Source organism: Chenopodium album, chromosome 19, assembly GCF_948465745.1.
Source record: "Chenopodium album chromosome 19, dcCheAlbu1.1, whole genome shotgun sequence".
NCBI classification, from domain to species: domain Eukaryota; kingdom Viridiplantae; phylum Streptophyta; class Magnoliopsida; order Caryophyllales; family Amaranthaceae; genus Chenopodium; species Chenopodium album.
In genome coordinates this window covers 7,293,010-7,309,556 of record NC_137852.1, presented here as the reverse complement: position 1 = coordinate 7,309,556, position 16,547 = coordinate 7,293,010, and the positions used below count along the sequence as shown (strand labels likewise).

The 16,547-nt window shown below is 34.3% G+C and overlaps 2 protein-coding genes across 2 annotated transcripts; both read left to right on the top strand.

The window, feature by feature from the left end:
- Positions 1–1,401: 1,401 nt before the first annotated feature.
- On the top strand, positions 1,402–6,867 carry LOC145595111 (uncharacterized). The gene is made up of 3 exons (XM_081651473.1): positions 1,402–1,899; positions 5,119–5,199; positions 5,905–6,867. Exons 1-3 carry the CDS (start codon positions 1,521–1,523, stop codon positions 6,324–6,326), a joined length of 882 nt encoding a protein of 293 aa, XP_081507599.1. The 5' UTR covers positions 1,402–1,520; the 3' UTR covers positions 6,327–6,867.
- A 1,509-nt stretch (positions 6,868–8,376) lies between these two features.
- Positions 8,377–15,486, top strand: LOC145594510 (uncharacterized). The gene is made up of 7 exons (XM_081650819.1): positions 8,377–8,979; positions 13,202–13,533; positions 13,615–13,954; positions 14,333–14,481; positions 14,562–14,655; positions 15,053–15,124; positions 15,227–15,486. Exons 1-7 carry the CDS (start codon positions 8,446–8,448, stop codon positions 15,269–15,271), a joined length of 1,566 nt encoding a protein of 521 aa, XP_081506945.1. The 5' UTR covers positions 8,377–8,445; the 3' UTR covers positions 15,272–15,486.
- Positions 15,487–16,547: the final 1,061 nt, after the last annotated feature.

The following is a 16,547-nucleotide window of genomic DNA, read 5'->3' as shown; positions in this document are numbered from 1 at the left end:
AATAAATATCTTTTTAATGATTTAATATTTATTTGTAATGTTAAGAATTGACATGTGTTTTAAATTTAGTAAAAAAAACAAGTATTAGAATGATGTATAAAAGTTTTATCAAATTGATTACTTTTTTTTTTTTAAATCTTGATTTTAATTATGAAAGTGCAAAGTTGTATTTATATATTTATTTCACCCGAATTATCACCCGATCCACCCGATTCATCCATGGGTGATTGGGTGATGGATGGATCAGAAGTGGAGGAAGGAAAATCAGGTGATGAATGGGTCGGGTGACGGATGAATCGTTGGCGGATGAAGCATTACCCGACCCACCTTCGATCCATTACTATCTCTACATGAAACCAAATACTCATAAAATAACTAAATGAAAAAAAAGTCCTATCAATAACTATATACTAAAAGACACACCAGCAATGACACGTGTCATCTCCTGGTGTGTCCTTAGTTTTTTTTTTTTTTTTTTTTTTTTTTTTTTTTTTTTTTTTGCTGAATTTAATGTTATTATTAAGGAAACAAATCTTATACAAAAATATTTTCGTAATCTTATACAATATAATTACTCAAGTAACATATTTTGACATATCTTCAATACAAATATTTATAGCTAAAAAAAAAAAGTACATTACACTACAAGAATATATCATATTTATTGTTTTTTCTAAAAATGGTTTATATAGTTATTTATTAGAATTCATAATTCTACTACAAGATATTCATATAAAATCAATATTTATAGAAAATTAACAACGTATATTTTATTATCCCTTTGATAACTAATTGTCATAATAATAATAATAATAATAATAATAATAATGTTCTGTCAATAATCTACTGTACATGTACTAAAATAGAGGAACCTTAACTATAATATTACACACGTCACTGTTCATTAATCATTACAAATCTCCTACAACCAATAAAATTTATTTCTCATACATTTCAATCTTTATATATTATTTCATATTTTTACAACACATTATTTTATATCTAATACATTTATTCGTCTTAATCAAAATTTGTCAACTATATTTTCAGATATTTTTTGGTTTATAAAAAACCTAATTAGAAAGATACGAAGTATTACAATTATAAGTTAATAATGGTTACTGAAAATTATCGTGCATGACACGGGAACTAACCGAGTAATCTCCTACTCAAGTCATCACATCAACCCCTCCTTAAATAAGCCAAACATATCGTGCATTCTACGTGGAGTAAATGATTAGATTCCCTATAATTCCCAATTTTCACATAATCCCACTCTAAAAAACTCATTTTTACACTAATCACCAATAAATTCCAACTAATTAAAAACTCACCACCTTCAAAATATTTTCAATTAAACAAACATTCCTGAATTCGTCACTCCACCAGCAGCTAACAACACCAGCAACCGCCATTTCTCCACTTTCTCTCTCCTCATCCGCCATTGTTAGGGTTTCCGACCTTCAACCTCACTCCAATTCTCTCCCCTGCAATTCCCCCAAATTTCTAGGGTTTTCTCAATGGATTTAATCGGCGACGCACTTCGCCAAGCTTTCATGCCGAAACACGAGTACCAAAATCTCAGAGACGAAGATAAAGCTTGGCTTAAGCTTCAACGACCGATTTGTGTGTCAATTGTGTGTATTATCTCTCTTGCGATTGTTGTTGCTACTGCTATTAGCTTGAAGATAGTGTTTCCTGGTGATTCTGGTAATCGCCCTTTTTGTTTTGATCTTCGTCTTCAACCTTTGCCGATTAATGCTACTACTTCTGGTGATTCTGATTCTCTTCCTGGAGCTTTTTATCTTACGGATCAAGAAACTGTTGATTATTATTATATGGTGTTGTTTCTTCCTTCGTCGATCTTGTTTTTGGCCTCCGTCATTTATCTTGTTGCAGGTTAGTTGGAACGTTTAATTACATCAATTGACGCGTGATTTTGTCGTAATTTTATGAAATACTGAGCAGCATTTTTAGGAAATGTATTTAATGCTTAGTACTGATTTTTTCAAGCATTGTTGATGATATGTATGTGTAGAACAATTGAAGAGTACATTATGCTTTGATTGTGTTTATCGTTTGTGATTATATGGTTATATTACTGAAGATTATTCAATTGAATCGTTCATTGAAATTTACTATATAATTGTCTCATTTCCAACATTGGTAATTGTGATTTGAGAGGGTGGTAATTTAAGATTTTGCTCAAGTAATGCAATGGCAGGATTTTCGTGTTGCAAATTGGTGGAGTATTGCATTTGAAGTATATTGATTTGATTTGGTTTTTGAGATGCTAGGTTTACTAGCTTAGCTTAGTTATGAAAGTTTGGAGTTCATGGCGGCTTGCTTAAGGGAAGCAAAGATAGGATTATAGCTTTGAGTAATTGGTGGAAAATCGAATTTTGAAGTACAGAGGACTTTGTTTACTTAAGAGATTACTAGATTAGTGAGTATTCACATTCCATATGTGTCCCCTGCTTTGGTTTCTGTTGTGGATGGACTGATTTGCATTTTGCTCTTGTGCTGTATTACATTAGCATCGTGTAATCTATTGGTAGCTAGATCAGATTATAACTTTATGTCGCACTTGAATTACCTATGTTGGAGATATACTAGATGTATAATTGTATACCTTCTCAGAATAATTTTTTTTCTATAAGGATCTTCCTGCAGTTTTATTTGCTAGTGGGCCTTTGACATTTTGTTTCATTATATTTGATCAATCTAGTGTAGAAGGAATAGGGAGTGAATAAAGGCTGATAATATCTAGTAGTAGAGTGTTTGAGTCTTTGAGAAACTATAGATTCAAAGATCCTATAGAATGCAGCCTGTTATGTCATTAACATTCTGAATTGAAATCGAAGGATGAGCTTATAAAGTACTAATAAATATTAGAGAGGCTGAGAGGGTATGTATATAATGACGCTTCAGTCTGCCAAAATTGAACTCTTGAGTGATCTCTTACTAAAGTTTTGTGAGTATGTCGAAGTTAATAGGATTTGTTAATTGTTGTTCAAAGGGTAATATTGGTTGGGATTATTTGGGAAGGAAGCATATGAACCTGGCATTAGGATAGCAAGATGCATAATAGAAGTGACATGCAGTTGAGTGCTTCCTTTTTTTTTTAATTCTATAAATTAAAAAAGAGAAGTTAATTCTAAATAAAGTCTAAGATCTGCTGGTTATAGAAGCTGAATTTTTTTCAAGGAGGTTTGGGTATCATAATTATCAGCTCTGCTGATTGTTTAGGAGATGTAAACATGAACCATACCAGGCAAAACGTTTCTCATAGACAACTGTATTAGTTTGTGGTAGTTATAGTGTAGACTTATAGGGGTGTCGGGATGATCCTGAAGCTCTAGAATTTGGTCCTTGTTATTTATTCAAATTTTGGTCCTCAGCTGATTCAGTAGGCCGAGATGAAAAAACAAGGGTTAAGGCTGCCTTGACCCTTGAGTTGAGCGTCCACCCTTTTAGTCCGTTGCAGATGATTGTAGGCTTGGTTTGGAAGAAGTAAATGAAATATGAATAACTGAGTAAGGAGATTTGTTGGGTAATTACTCTTGTTTTCTATGAAAAGCAGAATATTAGGAAAAAAAGAAAGTAATCTTGAATGCGAAGCATATGGGATTGACATTTACGTTAGATCTGAAATGGAACTATGGGAGTATGAATTTTTTTATTGACATAGCTTTTAAAAAGTGACAGGCTCATTTGGAAATGATTTAAAAATGCTTAAACTTTAACAGGAAAGAGGATTCATGGTGGGTAAAATTTAGAAGTCAGTAGAGCTAGTGATTTTAGTAAGAAAAGTTGTGTTTTGTGATTTAATGTGGCTTGGTGTAGCTAAATCATTTGAAATGTCCTCTGTGATTATGTTTTGGGGTGAGAAAACTCTGTTAGCTTTTTAGGAGGGTTAGGATGGTTTACCATTTCATTTTCTGTTTTCCTTGCAAAATCCTCTTTTGGAGTAGCTTTTTCTTGATCTTTAGTTTAGTTTTGAGAAAGAAGGGTTTGGGGCTACGAAGCATTGGAGATTGGATAATGGATTCTGGTTCTAGTTTACTGTGATTCAGTTGCTTCTGTAAAAGCATTGTTTCATTCTATTTGTATATTAACATAGTACGCTGCTTTAACGTGTGATATAAAAATGAAGCATGTTGGTTGACTCCCTTCTGCATACTATAACCCATTCATCTATTTGGTCCTTGAGTCCTTTTCAATATCTAACTTTACAGTGGCACTTTAGTTATTTTGTATGCTTAGTGATTATTTTAAGCAAATAATAATGTTGTTATGGTCAACTGAAATCTTTTCATGTTGCTGGTTCATGGATGGAAGTGGGGGTTTTAAATGGTGCCAACTCTGTTTGTGAAATGGCATATAGAACCAAGTTTTTGCACTGCATGAAGCCTTTGACTTAATTGTCCTTTGTTTGGCAAAAGTATTAGTTTGTTGTACATCATGGCAAAGACCGCCTTGTAGACTTATTTGGTTTAAAAACTTTTTTCTTTCAGTATGCTGTAAGTCATCGAGGGATTGAAAGATGAATCCATGAGAGCTGTGATTTTCTATGAAAATAGTTTATAAAACCAATTTTAATTTTCTAAGGAAATGCAGATAAAATGCTTTATCTACCACAATGATTTGAGGTCATTTTTAGTTTTTTATTTAGGTAAAATACTCAAACTATCTTCTGTATTTAAAGTTTAAATTCATCATCACTTCATTGCCATCTTTCTTTGGATTTCTTAGGTAAAGTAACCCAATATAATGTTTTTATTTTTTTTTAGTATAAATGGAGTTTTCATGGTCGCATACATCCAAGTTATCCTACCAAACAAAACCCAGATTATTGTGAAAGATGGAAACTGGACTAAAGAGGTGTAAGGGGCCTTAGATTGCTTTGAAATATGGAAATTGGACTGTTAAATCATCTCTTTCATTCTCGTGGTTGTATACTTGAGTAATCAATAATTTTGACCTTTTACAAATTTGCCCTTTTTCTCTGTTGAATCCATTTTCTGCTTCTGCCATTGATAATAAGGGGTGTTTAGGGTTGCAATTTGGTGTTTAATCTAGTGTCCAGTTTGGTGATTAATTTTGTTTATGGTGCAGGATTTTTGGTTGCTTACTCTGCACCTCAGAGGCATTGGTGCTTGAAGGTGGTCGAGAACAACTATTGTGCTTCAAGGAGGGGTATGCTACTTTCTAGTTTTCTCTGATCATCTTATGTTTTATTTCTTCACAGTGATAAATTATTTTGTCAAGGGTAATAACATTAGGAAATGGTTGTGGGCTGAAGGGGGCTTATTAATAAAGAGGTGAAAACCAGCTAAATTTCAAGTTATCCAGGTCTGCTGTAGTGTCCCTCTCCATTCTAAGCTCTCTTTCTATTTCCCGGTGGATGGAACTCATCTAGTTATACTCCCTAGTGTCAGTAACAAATGTCTGCTCACTAGGTTTGGAAGTTGCGCACTACAATTGTATTATTGTGAGAAAGCTCTCTGTTTCGAAGCTATGTTGTGAGAATATTAATGTGGTATAAAGTAGTACTACATAAGTAGGTTTTAGATTTTAATGATAGATTTTGTGTTACCATTTAACAGTTGGAAGATAATGTCACGCAAATTGAAATATGGTTTCTCGTTGGTTCTGTTGGTCGAGAGTAAAAGTTTTCTTGTTGCTTGAGAGTAAAAGTTAGATGCTGTATGAGTGGTTTTACCTACCTTTCAAACAAAAATGGTTAATGTTTTGAAAATGCATTTCTTCATACACAAGAAAATGAACAAATGCTCATGTGATGGTCAAAGTATATAGTCAAAGGGCCGGCTTTAAGAGTTACAAAAGACATCTGTTGCGAGTTCTAAAAAATATCATTAATGTTTACACTCTGATTTGCAGGTGGAGTACGTTGTCTAGCCATCCTTAATATGGTGTTTGCCATCCTCTTTGGTCTTCTTGCACTTTTTCTGGGTTCTAGTCTTCTCACGTTGGGGAGTAGCTGTTCCGTGCCCTTGTTTTGGTGCTATGAGGTTGCTTCATGGGGACTTGTGATTTTATTTGGAGCCACTGCCATATTCCTGAGAAGGAAAGCTGCTACAATTCTGGATGAGGGCAACTTCTCTGGAAGAAATCTTGGATTGGAAATGTTGGAAGCAAATCCTTGGGAAGTCACACCAGATATTGAGAGACGTGTCAATGAAGGCTTTAAAACGTGGATGGGATCTTCCCTCTTATCCTCGGACGAAGAAGAAGAATCAGAGGAACATGAAGGAATGCCTCGTACTAGTATCAGTCAAAGCAGACAGAGATTATTGACGTGATAACATTCTCAATTTCTTGCTATGGTTTTTCTGCCATCTTAGTTGAGGATTTCGGTGATGTAGGGATTATCTCTCTGCTCATAGACACAACAAATACTAATGGGCTCTGACACTTAGTTCCTCATGGATAAGTCCATTAAAGGTTGCCTCTGTTTGTGTTGGACAGTCTCTAAGTATGAATTCAACAAAGAGCAGCGTCGAGGGGTCTGTACATAGGGAAGGCGCTGATAATCTAAATTTGGCTTCACTGACTTGTGAATTTTATCTAACTGTCAATCTTCTGCATGAGATTAATATGGTTTTGGTTTGAGAAAGTTGTAAATTGCTCCTATAAATTTTCAATATTAATCACATATTCACATATACTAGTCCAAAAGAAAAAATGATCACATATTGTGTTGAATGTCTCTTTGATAAAGACTATTGTAAAGCTTTGTAATCCTTCAATATGTTGAGGCCGCCCCAATTTTTCATTTTGAGAAACAAAATTCATTTATAAAGGGTTTTACTAATGAATAGTGAAAATGTTGCATTTATTTACGACTTTGCTATTTAAAAAACATATAGTACTCCATATTTTGTTTATCAACAAGAGACTTTAAATTTCTCCAATGTCTTTCTAGCAAATACATTAGTTGTTTTATTTATTTGTTTATTTTTTATTGTTAGGGTGTAACTCAACTTCATATTTCAGACCATTACATCAAATTTTTATTAATTTCACCTACCTATTATTATAATTCATCACATCGTAAACCCCTAATAATTGTTTTAAAACAATCATGTGTTAGAAGATTATAACTACACGTTCTAGTGATATCCTAATGCCGAAAGCTAATGAATGTTCCAGATGTTAGTTAAAATTACTAATAATGGAAATACTGAATTGAAATAGATGTTAACTATATTAGTAGACACGTGATTTTGGTATGAACATCAAAATCGATACCAACTTTAGGAAATATATTAAATTGTTAGTCAATGTCCTGATGCAATTGTTAGCAAGATCCATTATATTTTTACATGCTAATTGACACTTCTTAGCACTTAGCTTATTATTTCATCACTATTTTTATTTTTAGGAATTATTACTGTACTATTTAGTTTTCCCTTTTTATTTTCTTAATTTTCGATGTACAATTCAATTAACTATGCGACAAAAAAAAAAAAAAAACAAATTTTTTATAATTTAAAACTACACATCTTAAGGAACTCAACATTTTTTTTTTGAAAAGTAAAAGAATTCAACTCATTAATAATTTTTTTCTTATAATTATATATATATAAAAAAAAAACACAATTATTTTTATTATTTTTCCCCACAAGTTGAGTGAATGTAAATTAGGTAAGAATATGAATATTTCTTACAAAAAAATAAAGTAAGAACAATTGTTTCAAAAAAAAAAAAAAAAAAAAAAAGTAAGAACAAATCCTAAATAGAAATAAAGTGCAACCCGAATAACAACCCGGGTCATCCTCTCTCACACTCTTTTCCTCCCACAACTAGGGATGGCAATGGATCGGATTCGGATCGGGTGGAGCTTCACCCGCATCCATCCATTACTCTAATCGCTCCATCCACATCCATCCGTCATCCGCTTCACCCATCATCCATATCCGTCCGTCCATCATCCGCGGATGAAACGGGTGGAGCGGATGACTAATGGATGAGTATTAAAGTGGAAAAAAACTCACATAAACTCTAATTTTCGGTTATTTGTACAATAATTTTTTTATTTTATTAATACAAAATGAAACAATAACAATATATTGTTTGAACAATTAATTTGCAACAAAAAAATAAGTAATTTTCTTGCACATTTCATATTTTATTATTAAAATTCTTAGATTAAAAAATATAATATATGTTAAACGGGTGGGTGGATGGTTAGCGGGTGAAAAAAGTATCATCCACATCCGATCCGATCCATCACCCGCTTCATCCGTCACCCGCTTCTCATCCATTTAATTCGGGTTTTCGTCCATTTATTTATAGCAGGTGGAGCGGATTCGTGGATATCCACTTAATATTGCCATCCCTACCCACAACTCAATCTCCTTATTCACTCCCAAAACCCTAAAATCCCTTTTCTCTCTCCTCTCTCCAACCTCTGCAACAATGGCGCCTTCCTACGACCACGATGACCACCACAGCAACGCGCCACCATCATCGAACCTCGACACCACCGGTTACGACCCCAACCTCGTACCAGACTCCGTCAAATCCTTCGTTGTCCACCTTTACCGCCACATCCGCGAGAAGAACGTCTACGAAATCCACCAGATGTACGAAACCTCCTTCCACACTCTCAGTGATCGCCTGTTTAAGGACACTCCTTGGCCTTCTGTTGACGCCATTGCTCCTTTCGTCGATAACGATCATGTATTTTGCTTGTTGTATCGTGAGATGTGGTTCCGTCACTTGTACGCGCGGATGCAGCCGACGCTTAAGCAGCGGGTTGATAGCTGGGATAATTATTGTAGCCTTTTTCAGGTTGTGCTTCATGGGGTTGTTAATATGCAGTTGCCCAATCAGTGGTTGTGGGATATGGTTGATGAGTTTGTGTACCAGTTTCAGAGTTTTTGTCAGTATAGGGCTAAGATGAAGTCTAAGACTGAGCAGGAGATTGCTTTGCTTCGTCAAGCTGATCAGGTTTTTTCTTTTTTTGATTTTGTGTTTTTGATTTAATTGTTTGGAATTGTGTTAATTGGAAATTTTATGCGTAATTGGGTGCCATTCGAGGCGAATTAAGGTGGTTTTCAGAGAATTGAATTATATTAGCTAAAAGGTGATTTTACTGTTTTTTGTTGAGAATAGTTATGTGGGTGTTCTGGTAATTGGGTGTGTTCGAGGTAATTTAAGGTGGTTTTTTGAGAATTGGGTTAATGTAGCTGGAACTTTATGGTAATTAGAGGTGATTTTGGTCGAATGTGTTGAGGTTATCTGAATTTAAGGGGTTCAAGTTTGTTGGGTGTTTTTGTGTTGGGGTTGTTTGAGGATATTGGGATGTTAGGTGCAATGGTTTGCAGTTTGTGATGAGAGAACTTGTGTTGCTTTAATGAGTATGTGGCATTCAGTGTAGCGGAGATGGTAGGTGTAATTTAGTTATTGTCTGGAATTTTGGATGTTCTTTATGAGTTAATAGCAGTTCTTGGTGCGGAAAAACAGATATGGGAGTACAATTATTGAGTTATATTTCGAAGTGGGGGTAGATTTTGAAAGAGAAATCAAGATAATTGACTCTGTTATCATATCAACAATAAACCATTCAATCATAGAATATTTGGTTAGACTAAAGAGTTTTTCTGTATATTGGAGGCATCAATTTATATAGTAGCCTTCGTATGGGATATTATCTGTTTTTGTTTATTGGGGGTAGGGAGTTGTACTCTGTGATGCTTGGGACTTATCTTTGAATTTTTTTTATAGTTGTATCTTTATTCATAGAAGTTAGGTAAGAAGGCTTTTGATTTTTGGATTGCTTGACGGTGGATAAGCTTTTAGAGCTTTGCTTGTAGTAGTAGAAAGTTTTTGTCAAAATACTGGTGATCCATCATGATAAGTGTTGAGATCATCTGAATGTAAGGGATTTTGGGTTTTCATTGTTTTTTGTGAGGTGTTGCTTGAGGAAACTGAGATTGTGAATGTTATGTTTGTAGATCTCTTGCTACCCCGAAGTTCATCAGGCTGTATATATAATAGAGAGCTCTTTTGTACATTGTTGACAAGGAGTGTCTACAATTTCTTGTTTTAAAAATGTTGAAGTTTTGGAAGTTTAGATTTTTAACTTACATAATGTTGTGCTTTTGGGCTGTTATTAAGTTTAATGTTGTGCTTGAGGATGAGGGATTTTGTTTTGTTGAAGTTGGGGTTTAATACTTTAATGTCAATGCTTTGAAACACCTAGAACTTGTAGGAATGTGATTATTCTGTGGATCGGCCCAGGTCTTGATATACATATATATCCTCTCATCATTTGCGAAGCTTGGGTTGAATTTTTTCTTATGCTTTTGTATTTGTGAGGATTTTGGGTTCCTTTTGTGTTATCTTCTTTGCAGGTGTGCTGTATATTGTAGAGTTTCTCTTTCTAGTTGCTTGGGCATATACTTTTTGGCCATGCTTTTGCATTTCTTTGAGGAGGATTGTGTTGTTTTTTTTTTATTTATTTTATTTATTTATTTTTTTCCAAATGTTTTGAGTAACTTTGCATACAATTTCTTACATCTTTCTTTTTGGGTCACTTTGTTATTCAACTTTGTAAGAATTGACTTATAGGCTATGGATTTATTTATATCAAATTGACGGTCACCTTTCTTGTAGACTTTGGAATCATATCAAATCGATGCTCTTACTTTACATACTGTCACAGGTCTGGTCTGTTTAGGTATCAATGAGAACTATGGGGATGCTGTTAGTATCTTATTGTGAAGAAATTGATAGAAGTAGCACAGCTCTTGGAATTTCAAAATCCACATATAACAACTAACAAGGCCTTGCTCTCTGCTATGTTTTTGGGTTTACAACATATTCTGTCTTTAGAGTATATCCTTGTTGTGCTAAGCACTACTTTGTGAAGTTGAGAAGCAACTGTGCTGTGGACTTGAGGGTCTTAAAGATTTTTCTTTTTATTTTTTGGCGTCAGTTTATATGGTGGCTTGAAAGCTGTAATTTGGGTTATTTCTGTTTTTGTTTATTGGGGGTTAGGGAGCTGAATCTTGTGAAGTTTGGGGAATTGTTGATAATCTTATCCTTGCTAATCTAAGTGAGTGAAGGAAGCCTTTGACTTTTGGAATGCTTGACAGGGGTTGAGCTTTTAGAGTTCTGACATGTAGTAGACCTAGTAGTTGTCGAAATGTTGGCGATTTTTATTGGCTAGTGTTGAGTTTATTTGATTTAAGGGATTTGTGTTTTTCTATGTTCTTTTTTAGGGGTTGCTTGAGGAGACTGATGTTGTGAATGTTATGTTTGGGTATTTTTTGCCACTAGGAAGTTCATCAGGCTGTATATGTCTTGTGGAAATCGTTCTTTAGTGCATTGTTGATTTGGAGCATCTACAATTTCTTGATATGAAATGCTGAAGTTTTGGAAGTTAAGATTTTTAATTTACATAATGTTGTGCTTTTGGGCTCTCATAAAGTTTGATGAGTCTCTTAAGAGGCTATGGACTTGATAAGTTAAATATTTTTAGGATTTTTAATGTAGATGGTTAGAATTTTAATATTATGTAGAAGTCAAACATTCAGAATCGGAAACTATTATTGGAGGATGGGGGATTTTGTATTTTTGAAGTTGGGGACATGTGGCTTTCTGTCAATGCTTGATTGCTTGAAACCTGGAACTAGTGGAAGTGAGATTTTGCAGTAGACTGGCTGAGGTTATATCTAGACCTCATTGTTTGAGAAGCTTGGGTGCTTGAATTTCTTCTCTTGCTTTTGTAGGTGTGAGGAATTTGTGTTCCTTTCTATGTTTCCCTCTTTGCAGGGTGTGGTGAATTTTCTAGAATTTTTCTTTTCTACTAGTGTTCCTTTTGGACGGTCCTTATGACGATTCATATTAGCCTACCCCAAATCATTTTGAGACTAAGGCTTTGTTGTTGTTGTTGTTGTTGTTGTTGTTTCCTTTTCTGGTAGTGTGGCCGTGTGGGTATATGTTGGTCTTTCTGCTGGATTCATTTGAGGAGGGTCGAGGTGTTTTTGCTTATTCAACATTTTGAGTTACTATAGATCCAATATCATACATCATTCTTTTTGGTCACCTTCTAAAGGATTGACTCAAGACTTCGCAATTAAATTAAATTGATGGGTGCTTTCATGTAGACTTGGAATATATCATTTACTTTCTCACTTTATGTAGTGTTGGTCTGTTAAGGTATCAATTTGATTTGGGGATTCGTTAATATCATAGTGAAGAAATAAATGGAAGTTGGACATTTCTTGGAATTTCAAATTCGACTTATAACTACTAATAAGTCATTGCTCTTTGTCATGTTTTTAGGAGCAGACAGTCTTGGTTTAAAACATTTTGTCTTCACTCGTGAAAATTTTAGGGAATTTGTTATTTATTTATTGTGGTGGGCCCACCTTTTGGATTAAGGCTTTGATTGATTTGGTGGGGACCGGGGTGGGGGGTGATTTGGGCTTATCTATTGTATGTTTGGTGGGAGGTTATCAGAGAGGGCATTGAGTTAGTAATCCTTTCCTGTCAAACATGCATAAAAATGATTTTGTTTGGCACAAATATGTTTTTGGTCTACTTAGTATCCAACCCATTAGATTTTTCAGAAAAAAAGTATCTTTAAGTTTCTCTGAGTGAGTTTTATCAGTCCTGTGAGCTTAAATTCTAGTTGTCTTGTGAGGCCAGATCATGCTGAATTGATGACTGATCCGGCAGTTGTTTAATGGGAAGTTACTCTGCTGCTTTAGGCAAGGACTTATTTTGATTGGTTTTGGTGGTGGTGGTGGTTGAAGCTTGCCTTTGCATCTTCTGATATCCATCCTTTGATGAGATTCTTCTATATTTCTATTAGGTTGGGATTGCTATCTTTCAGCAAGTACTTTTGAGTATCCTTGTTGACTCAAAAGAAGCTATTTTATGGAATTATAGATGCCAAGATACTAGCAATTATTGGAATTTAGGGGATAGCTTTCTCGCACACTTAGTAGTTTTCTAAATAGTTAATTCTAGATCTCCTGTTTTTCTGCTGTTTTACTACTGTTTATGGTTATTATCCCTATTTGTTCCTTTCATGTTTTTAGTTTTACTCATCTGTATTAGGGACTTAATTTTTTTTTTATGCCTTTCCTTGTCTTGCTGGAGTATATATGTTTTGAAGTTAAAAAATCTTCTTTCATTTTTTCTAATTGGTCTGCTCCAGGCTTGGAGTGTGTATGGTGTTCTCAACTATCTGCAAGCACTTGTTGACAAGTCATCGATCATTGATATATTGGAGCGGGAGAAAGAGGGACTTGAAAATTTCACTGCAGATGATGGGTATGATTATAATGGTGGAAGTAATGTTTTACGGGTATTGGGTTACTTCAGCATGGTGGGATTGCTTAGAGTTCACTGTCTGTTGGGGGATTACCACACTGGATTGAAATGCATGCTTCCAATTGACATTAGCCAGCATGGTGTATATACCACTGTAATTGGAAGCCACATCACTACTATCTATCATTATGGTTTTGCCAATCTTATGTTACGAAGGTATGTTTGCTGCTTTGCTTGTATGCATGTTTACTGAAATATGTTTTTTTCTTTAATCTGCTGGGAACTTTTTTTTTGCAGATATGTTGTGGCCATTCGTGAATTTAATAAAATTCTATTGTATATCTACAAGACAAAACAGTATCATCAGAAATCTCCACAGTATGAGCAAATACTGAAGAAAAATGAGCAGATGTATGCTTTGCTGGCAATTTGTCTTTCACTATGTCCCCAGACCAAACTTGTTGAGGAAACTGTAAACTCTCAGCTTAGGGAGAAGTATGGTGAGAAGATGAGTAGGATGCAAAGATATGACGACGAGGCATTTGCTCTGTATGACGAGCTTTTCTCATATGCGTGTCCCAAATTTATTACTCCATCACCCCCTAACTTTGACGAGCCGTTAGTCAATTACAATCAGGTTGGTTAATTGCTTGAGTTACTTGCATTTATTTGATTGGTGCAGTACAGTGCAAGTACTTTGTTTTGGTGCTCTGGATTAAGGATGTTAACTAACATTTGTTGAACTGTGAGAGATAAGCCAGGAACCATTCTCTTCTGCAGGCTTGTACTATATATTTCTCTTGTTGCGTGCTTAATTAGTAAAAAGAGTGATGCTACTCGTCCTTGGAAACTGTTAGCTTCTTTCTAGGCATTTTTTTTTAAAATGATAGATCTTTTTTTTCGAGATACAACAAATGAAAATATTGTATGTAAATATCATGATGATTGCTATACAGTGCTCGAGACTTAGAGATCCATGGTCATCTTATAATCTATCTGATATTGTTCAATGCAGGATGCATACAGACTTCAACTGAAGCTTTTCCTTTATGAAGTGAAGCAACAACAATTGCTTTCTGGTGTTCGCACCTTTTTGAAGGTCTATTCTACCATATCTCTTGGGAAACTTGCTACATACATGGAAGTGGATGAAGCTACATTGAGGTTAGACTTTGTAAATGTTTTATTACTGTTGCTTGTGTTTGGAGATTTCTTAACCTAGTTGTGACCTTATGCAATTTCAGGACTATTTTGATGACATACAAGCACAAGACACATACTGTTGATGCTGAGGGCAAGATCATATCTAATGCTGATATTGACTTCTATATTGATGATGTAAGTTCATTTTAATTTCTTTCAGGATAAATGTTTATGGTACAACATCTCTGCATATACTATCTGCTGTTTCTTACACATACAGTTGAAAAGGTCTTGCTGCCTTTTCTATTGATTTGTTTTGGTTTTAACAAGTTTTAAAATCTTGATACAACTATTAAGGATTGGTTATTGTCACTTTTGTAACTGATGATTAACTGGAAACTGCAAAAAGTGTTTCCCCTAATATTTTTTATTTTTTAAATAACCTTGCATTTAATATTATGGAGAACATAAAATTGCAATGCTCATTTTGTCACTATATACCAAGACAACTATCTTTCATTGTTTCACAGCAAGTATTAATATTTATGTTGTAATTTTCAGTAGACTTGAAATTGATTTGGTGATGTTTCAGGATATGGTCCATATTGTCGAATCAAAGCCACCCAAGCGATATGGTGATTACTTCATGCGTCAAATTGCAAAGGTAAATTTTACCCGTATGGAGCTCAAAATTATAGTCCTTAGCAATTGTGTTGTATGTGAGTTTCTTGATACAAAGCTGATACAATGATTTTATTGTCTGCAGCTCGAAGGCGTGATGAATGATATGGACAGGATAAAGTTGGAGTAGATCACAATTTTGTTCAATCTGTAGAATTTATTTCATGCCTGTTCCTTTTGCTCGTATTTTATGACGCTGTGATGCTTACAGTGTACCTTTTTGTTTATGGAAGTATTATTTTCCCCTCCAGTCTCGAAATCTGGTTAGATGGAAAGTTGGCTTTTGTGAGATGGAATCTATATTTTAGATGGGAAAAATAGTTCTGATCTCAAGCAATTTTGACTTATGTGGAAGTTTAATGCCTTACTGAAATGTTTTTTGTTTGAAAGTGTACATTTACAACATGACAGATCTAACTCCATATATGTGGGTCTTAAATGAACATGACTTAATATTTTATGTTGGGTGACTTTTGATCGAATTATTGAGAAGTGGCACGTAACAAGTTTCATGGTCATTGAGCTTAGTTATTATTCAACGTAGCTAGAGTGAGCAGACTAGGAGCAACAACTGTTTGGATGCAACATATACCCTATTTTGAATAACACAAGCAATGTTAGCTAGTTATTCTAAATTTTAAAGCTATGCTTGTTTTATATACTACTTTCGTTTCATACTATATTTGCAACTTTAATTTAGGAAATTATTTGTGAGATATAAAATATTCCAAAGTTACAAATAACATAAAACAGAGGTAGTAATAAGATGAAGTGATAGGAAAGTAAGGATCAAATTTAGGTCATGAAATCTTAAGCTCATTACATTTAGAAAAATCTATACTTATATATTAAAAAGCGTTCCTAAAAACGTTTATGTGCCACGTGTGTCACATCACTACTCAATATCCTATGGCATCGTGCCATGTCGCCACTCAATAATCCATGGATGTGTTAATTAAAAACGCATATAAAGAGGTTTGAACTCCTAACCTCATGGAGGAAACACCACATGCCTTACCATCTTAACTACCAACTATTTATGTTCTATTCTTCCACATAAATGTATTTAAATGCATAATACAAAATTGCATCGATCCAAACTCAAAAACAAAGAGACACATATTATTCTTTATATTCTCTTCAATATTCAACATTACATTCCATATTAGTAATACTTCAAACACTTTATTAAAAAAAAACGAAAAGAAATTACTCAAAGTAACATCCTGGGGCAACGGCCGGGTGACACACTAGTTTTAAGTTGATTTTGTTGTTTGGAGGGACCTTGAAGTCAGGATTTGACAATAATTGACTTTTTTCTCTAACGTTGACCTCTCATGTGACTTTAAAAAATGACTTTTTTTTTCATGATTTCCCACAAATTCCCTTATTTTGATGTGTCATTT

What these genes read in the sequence shown, in the direction of transcription:
- LOC145595111 (XM_081651473.1), top strand. Translation starts at nt 1,521, where the DNA reads ATGGATTTAATCGGCGACGCACTTCGCCAAGCTTTCATGCCGAAACAC. An exon ending in CGTCATTTATCTTGTTGCAG is followed by an intron (nt 1,900 to 5,118) that starts GTTAGTTGGAAC and finishes TTTATGGTGCAG; the next exon opens with GATTTTTGGTTGCTTACTCT. An exon ending in CTATTGTGCTTCAAGGAGGG is followed by an intron (nt 5,200 to 5,904) that starts GTATGCTACTTT and finishes TCTGATTTGCAG; the next exon opens with GTGGAGTACGTTGTCTAGCC.
- LOC145594510 (XM_081650819.1), top strand. Translation starts at nt 8,446, where the DNA reads ATGGCGCCTTCCTACGACCACGATGACCACCACAGCAACGCGCCACCA. An exon ending in TTGACTTCTATATTGATGAT is followed by an intron (nt 14,656 to 15,052) that starts GTAAGTTCATTT and finishes GTGATGTTTCAG; the next exon opens with GATATGGTCCATATTGTCGA. An exon ending in TCATGCGTCAAATTGCAAAG is followed by an intron (nt 15,125 to 15,226) that starts GTAAATTTTACC and finishes TATTGTCTGCAG; the next exon opens with CTCGAAGGCGTGATGAATGA.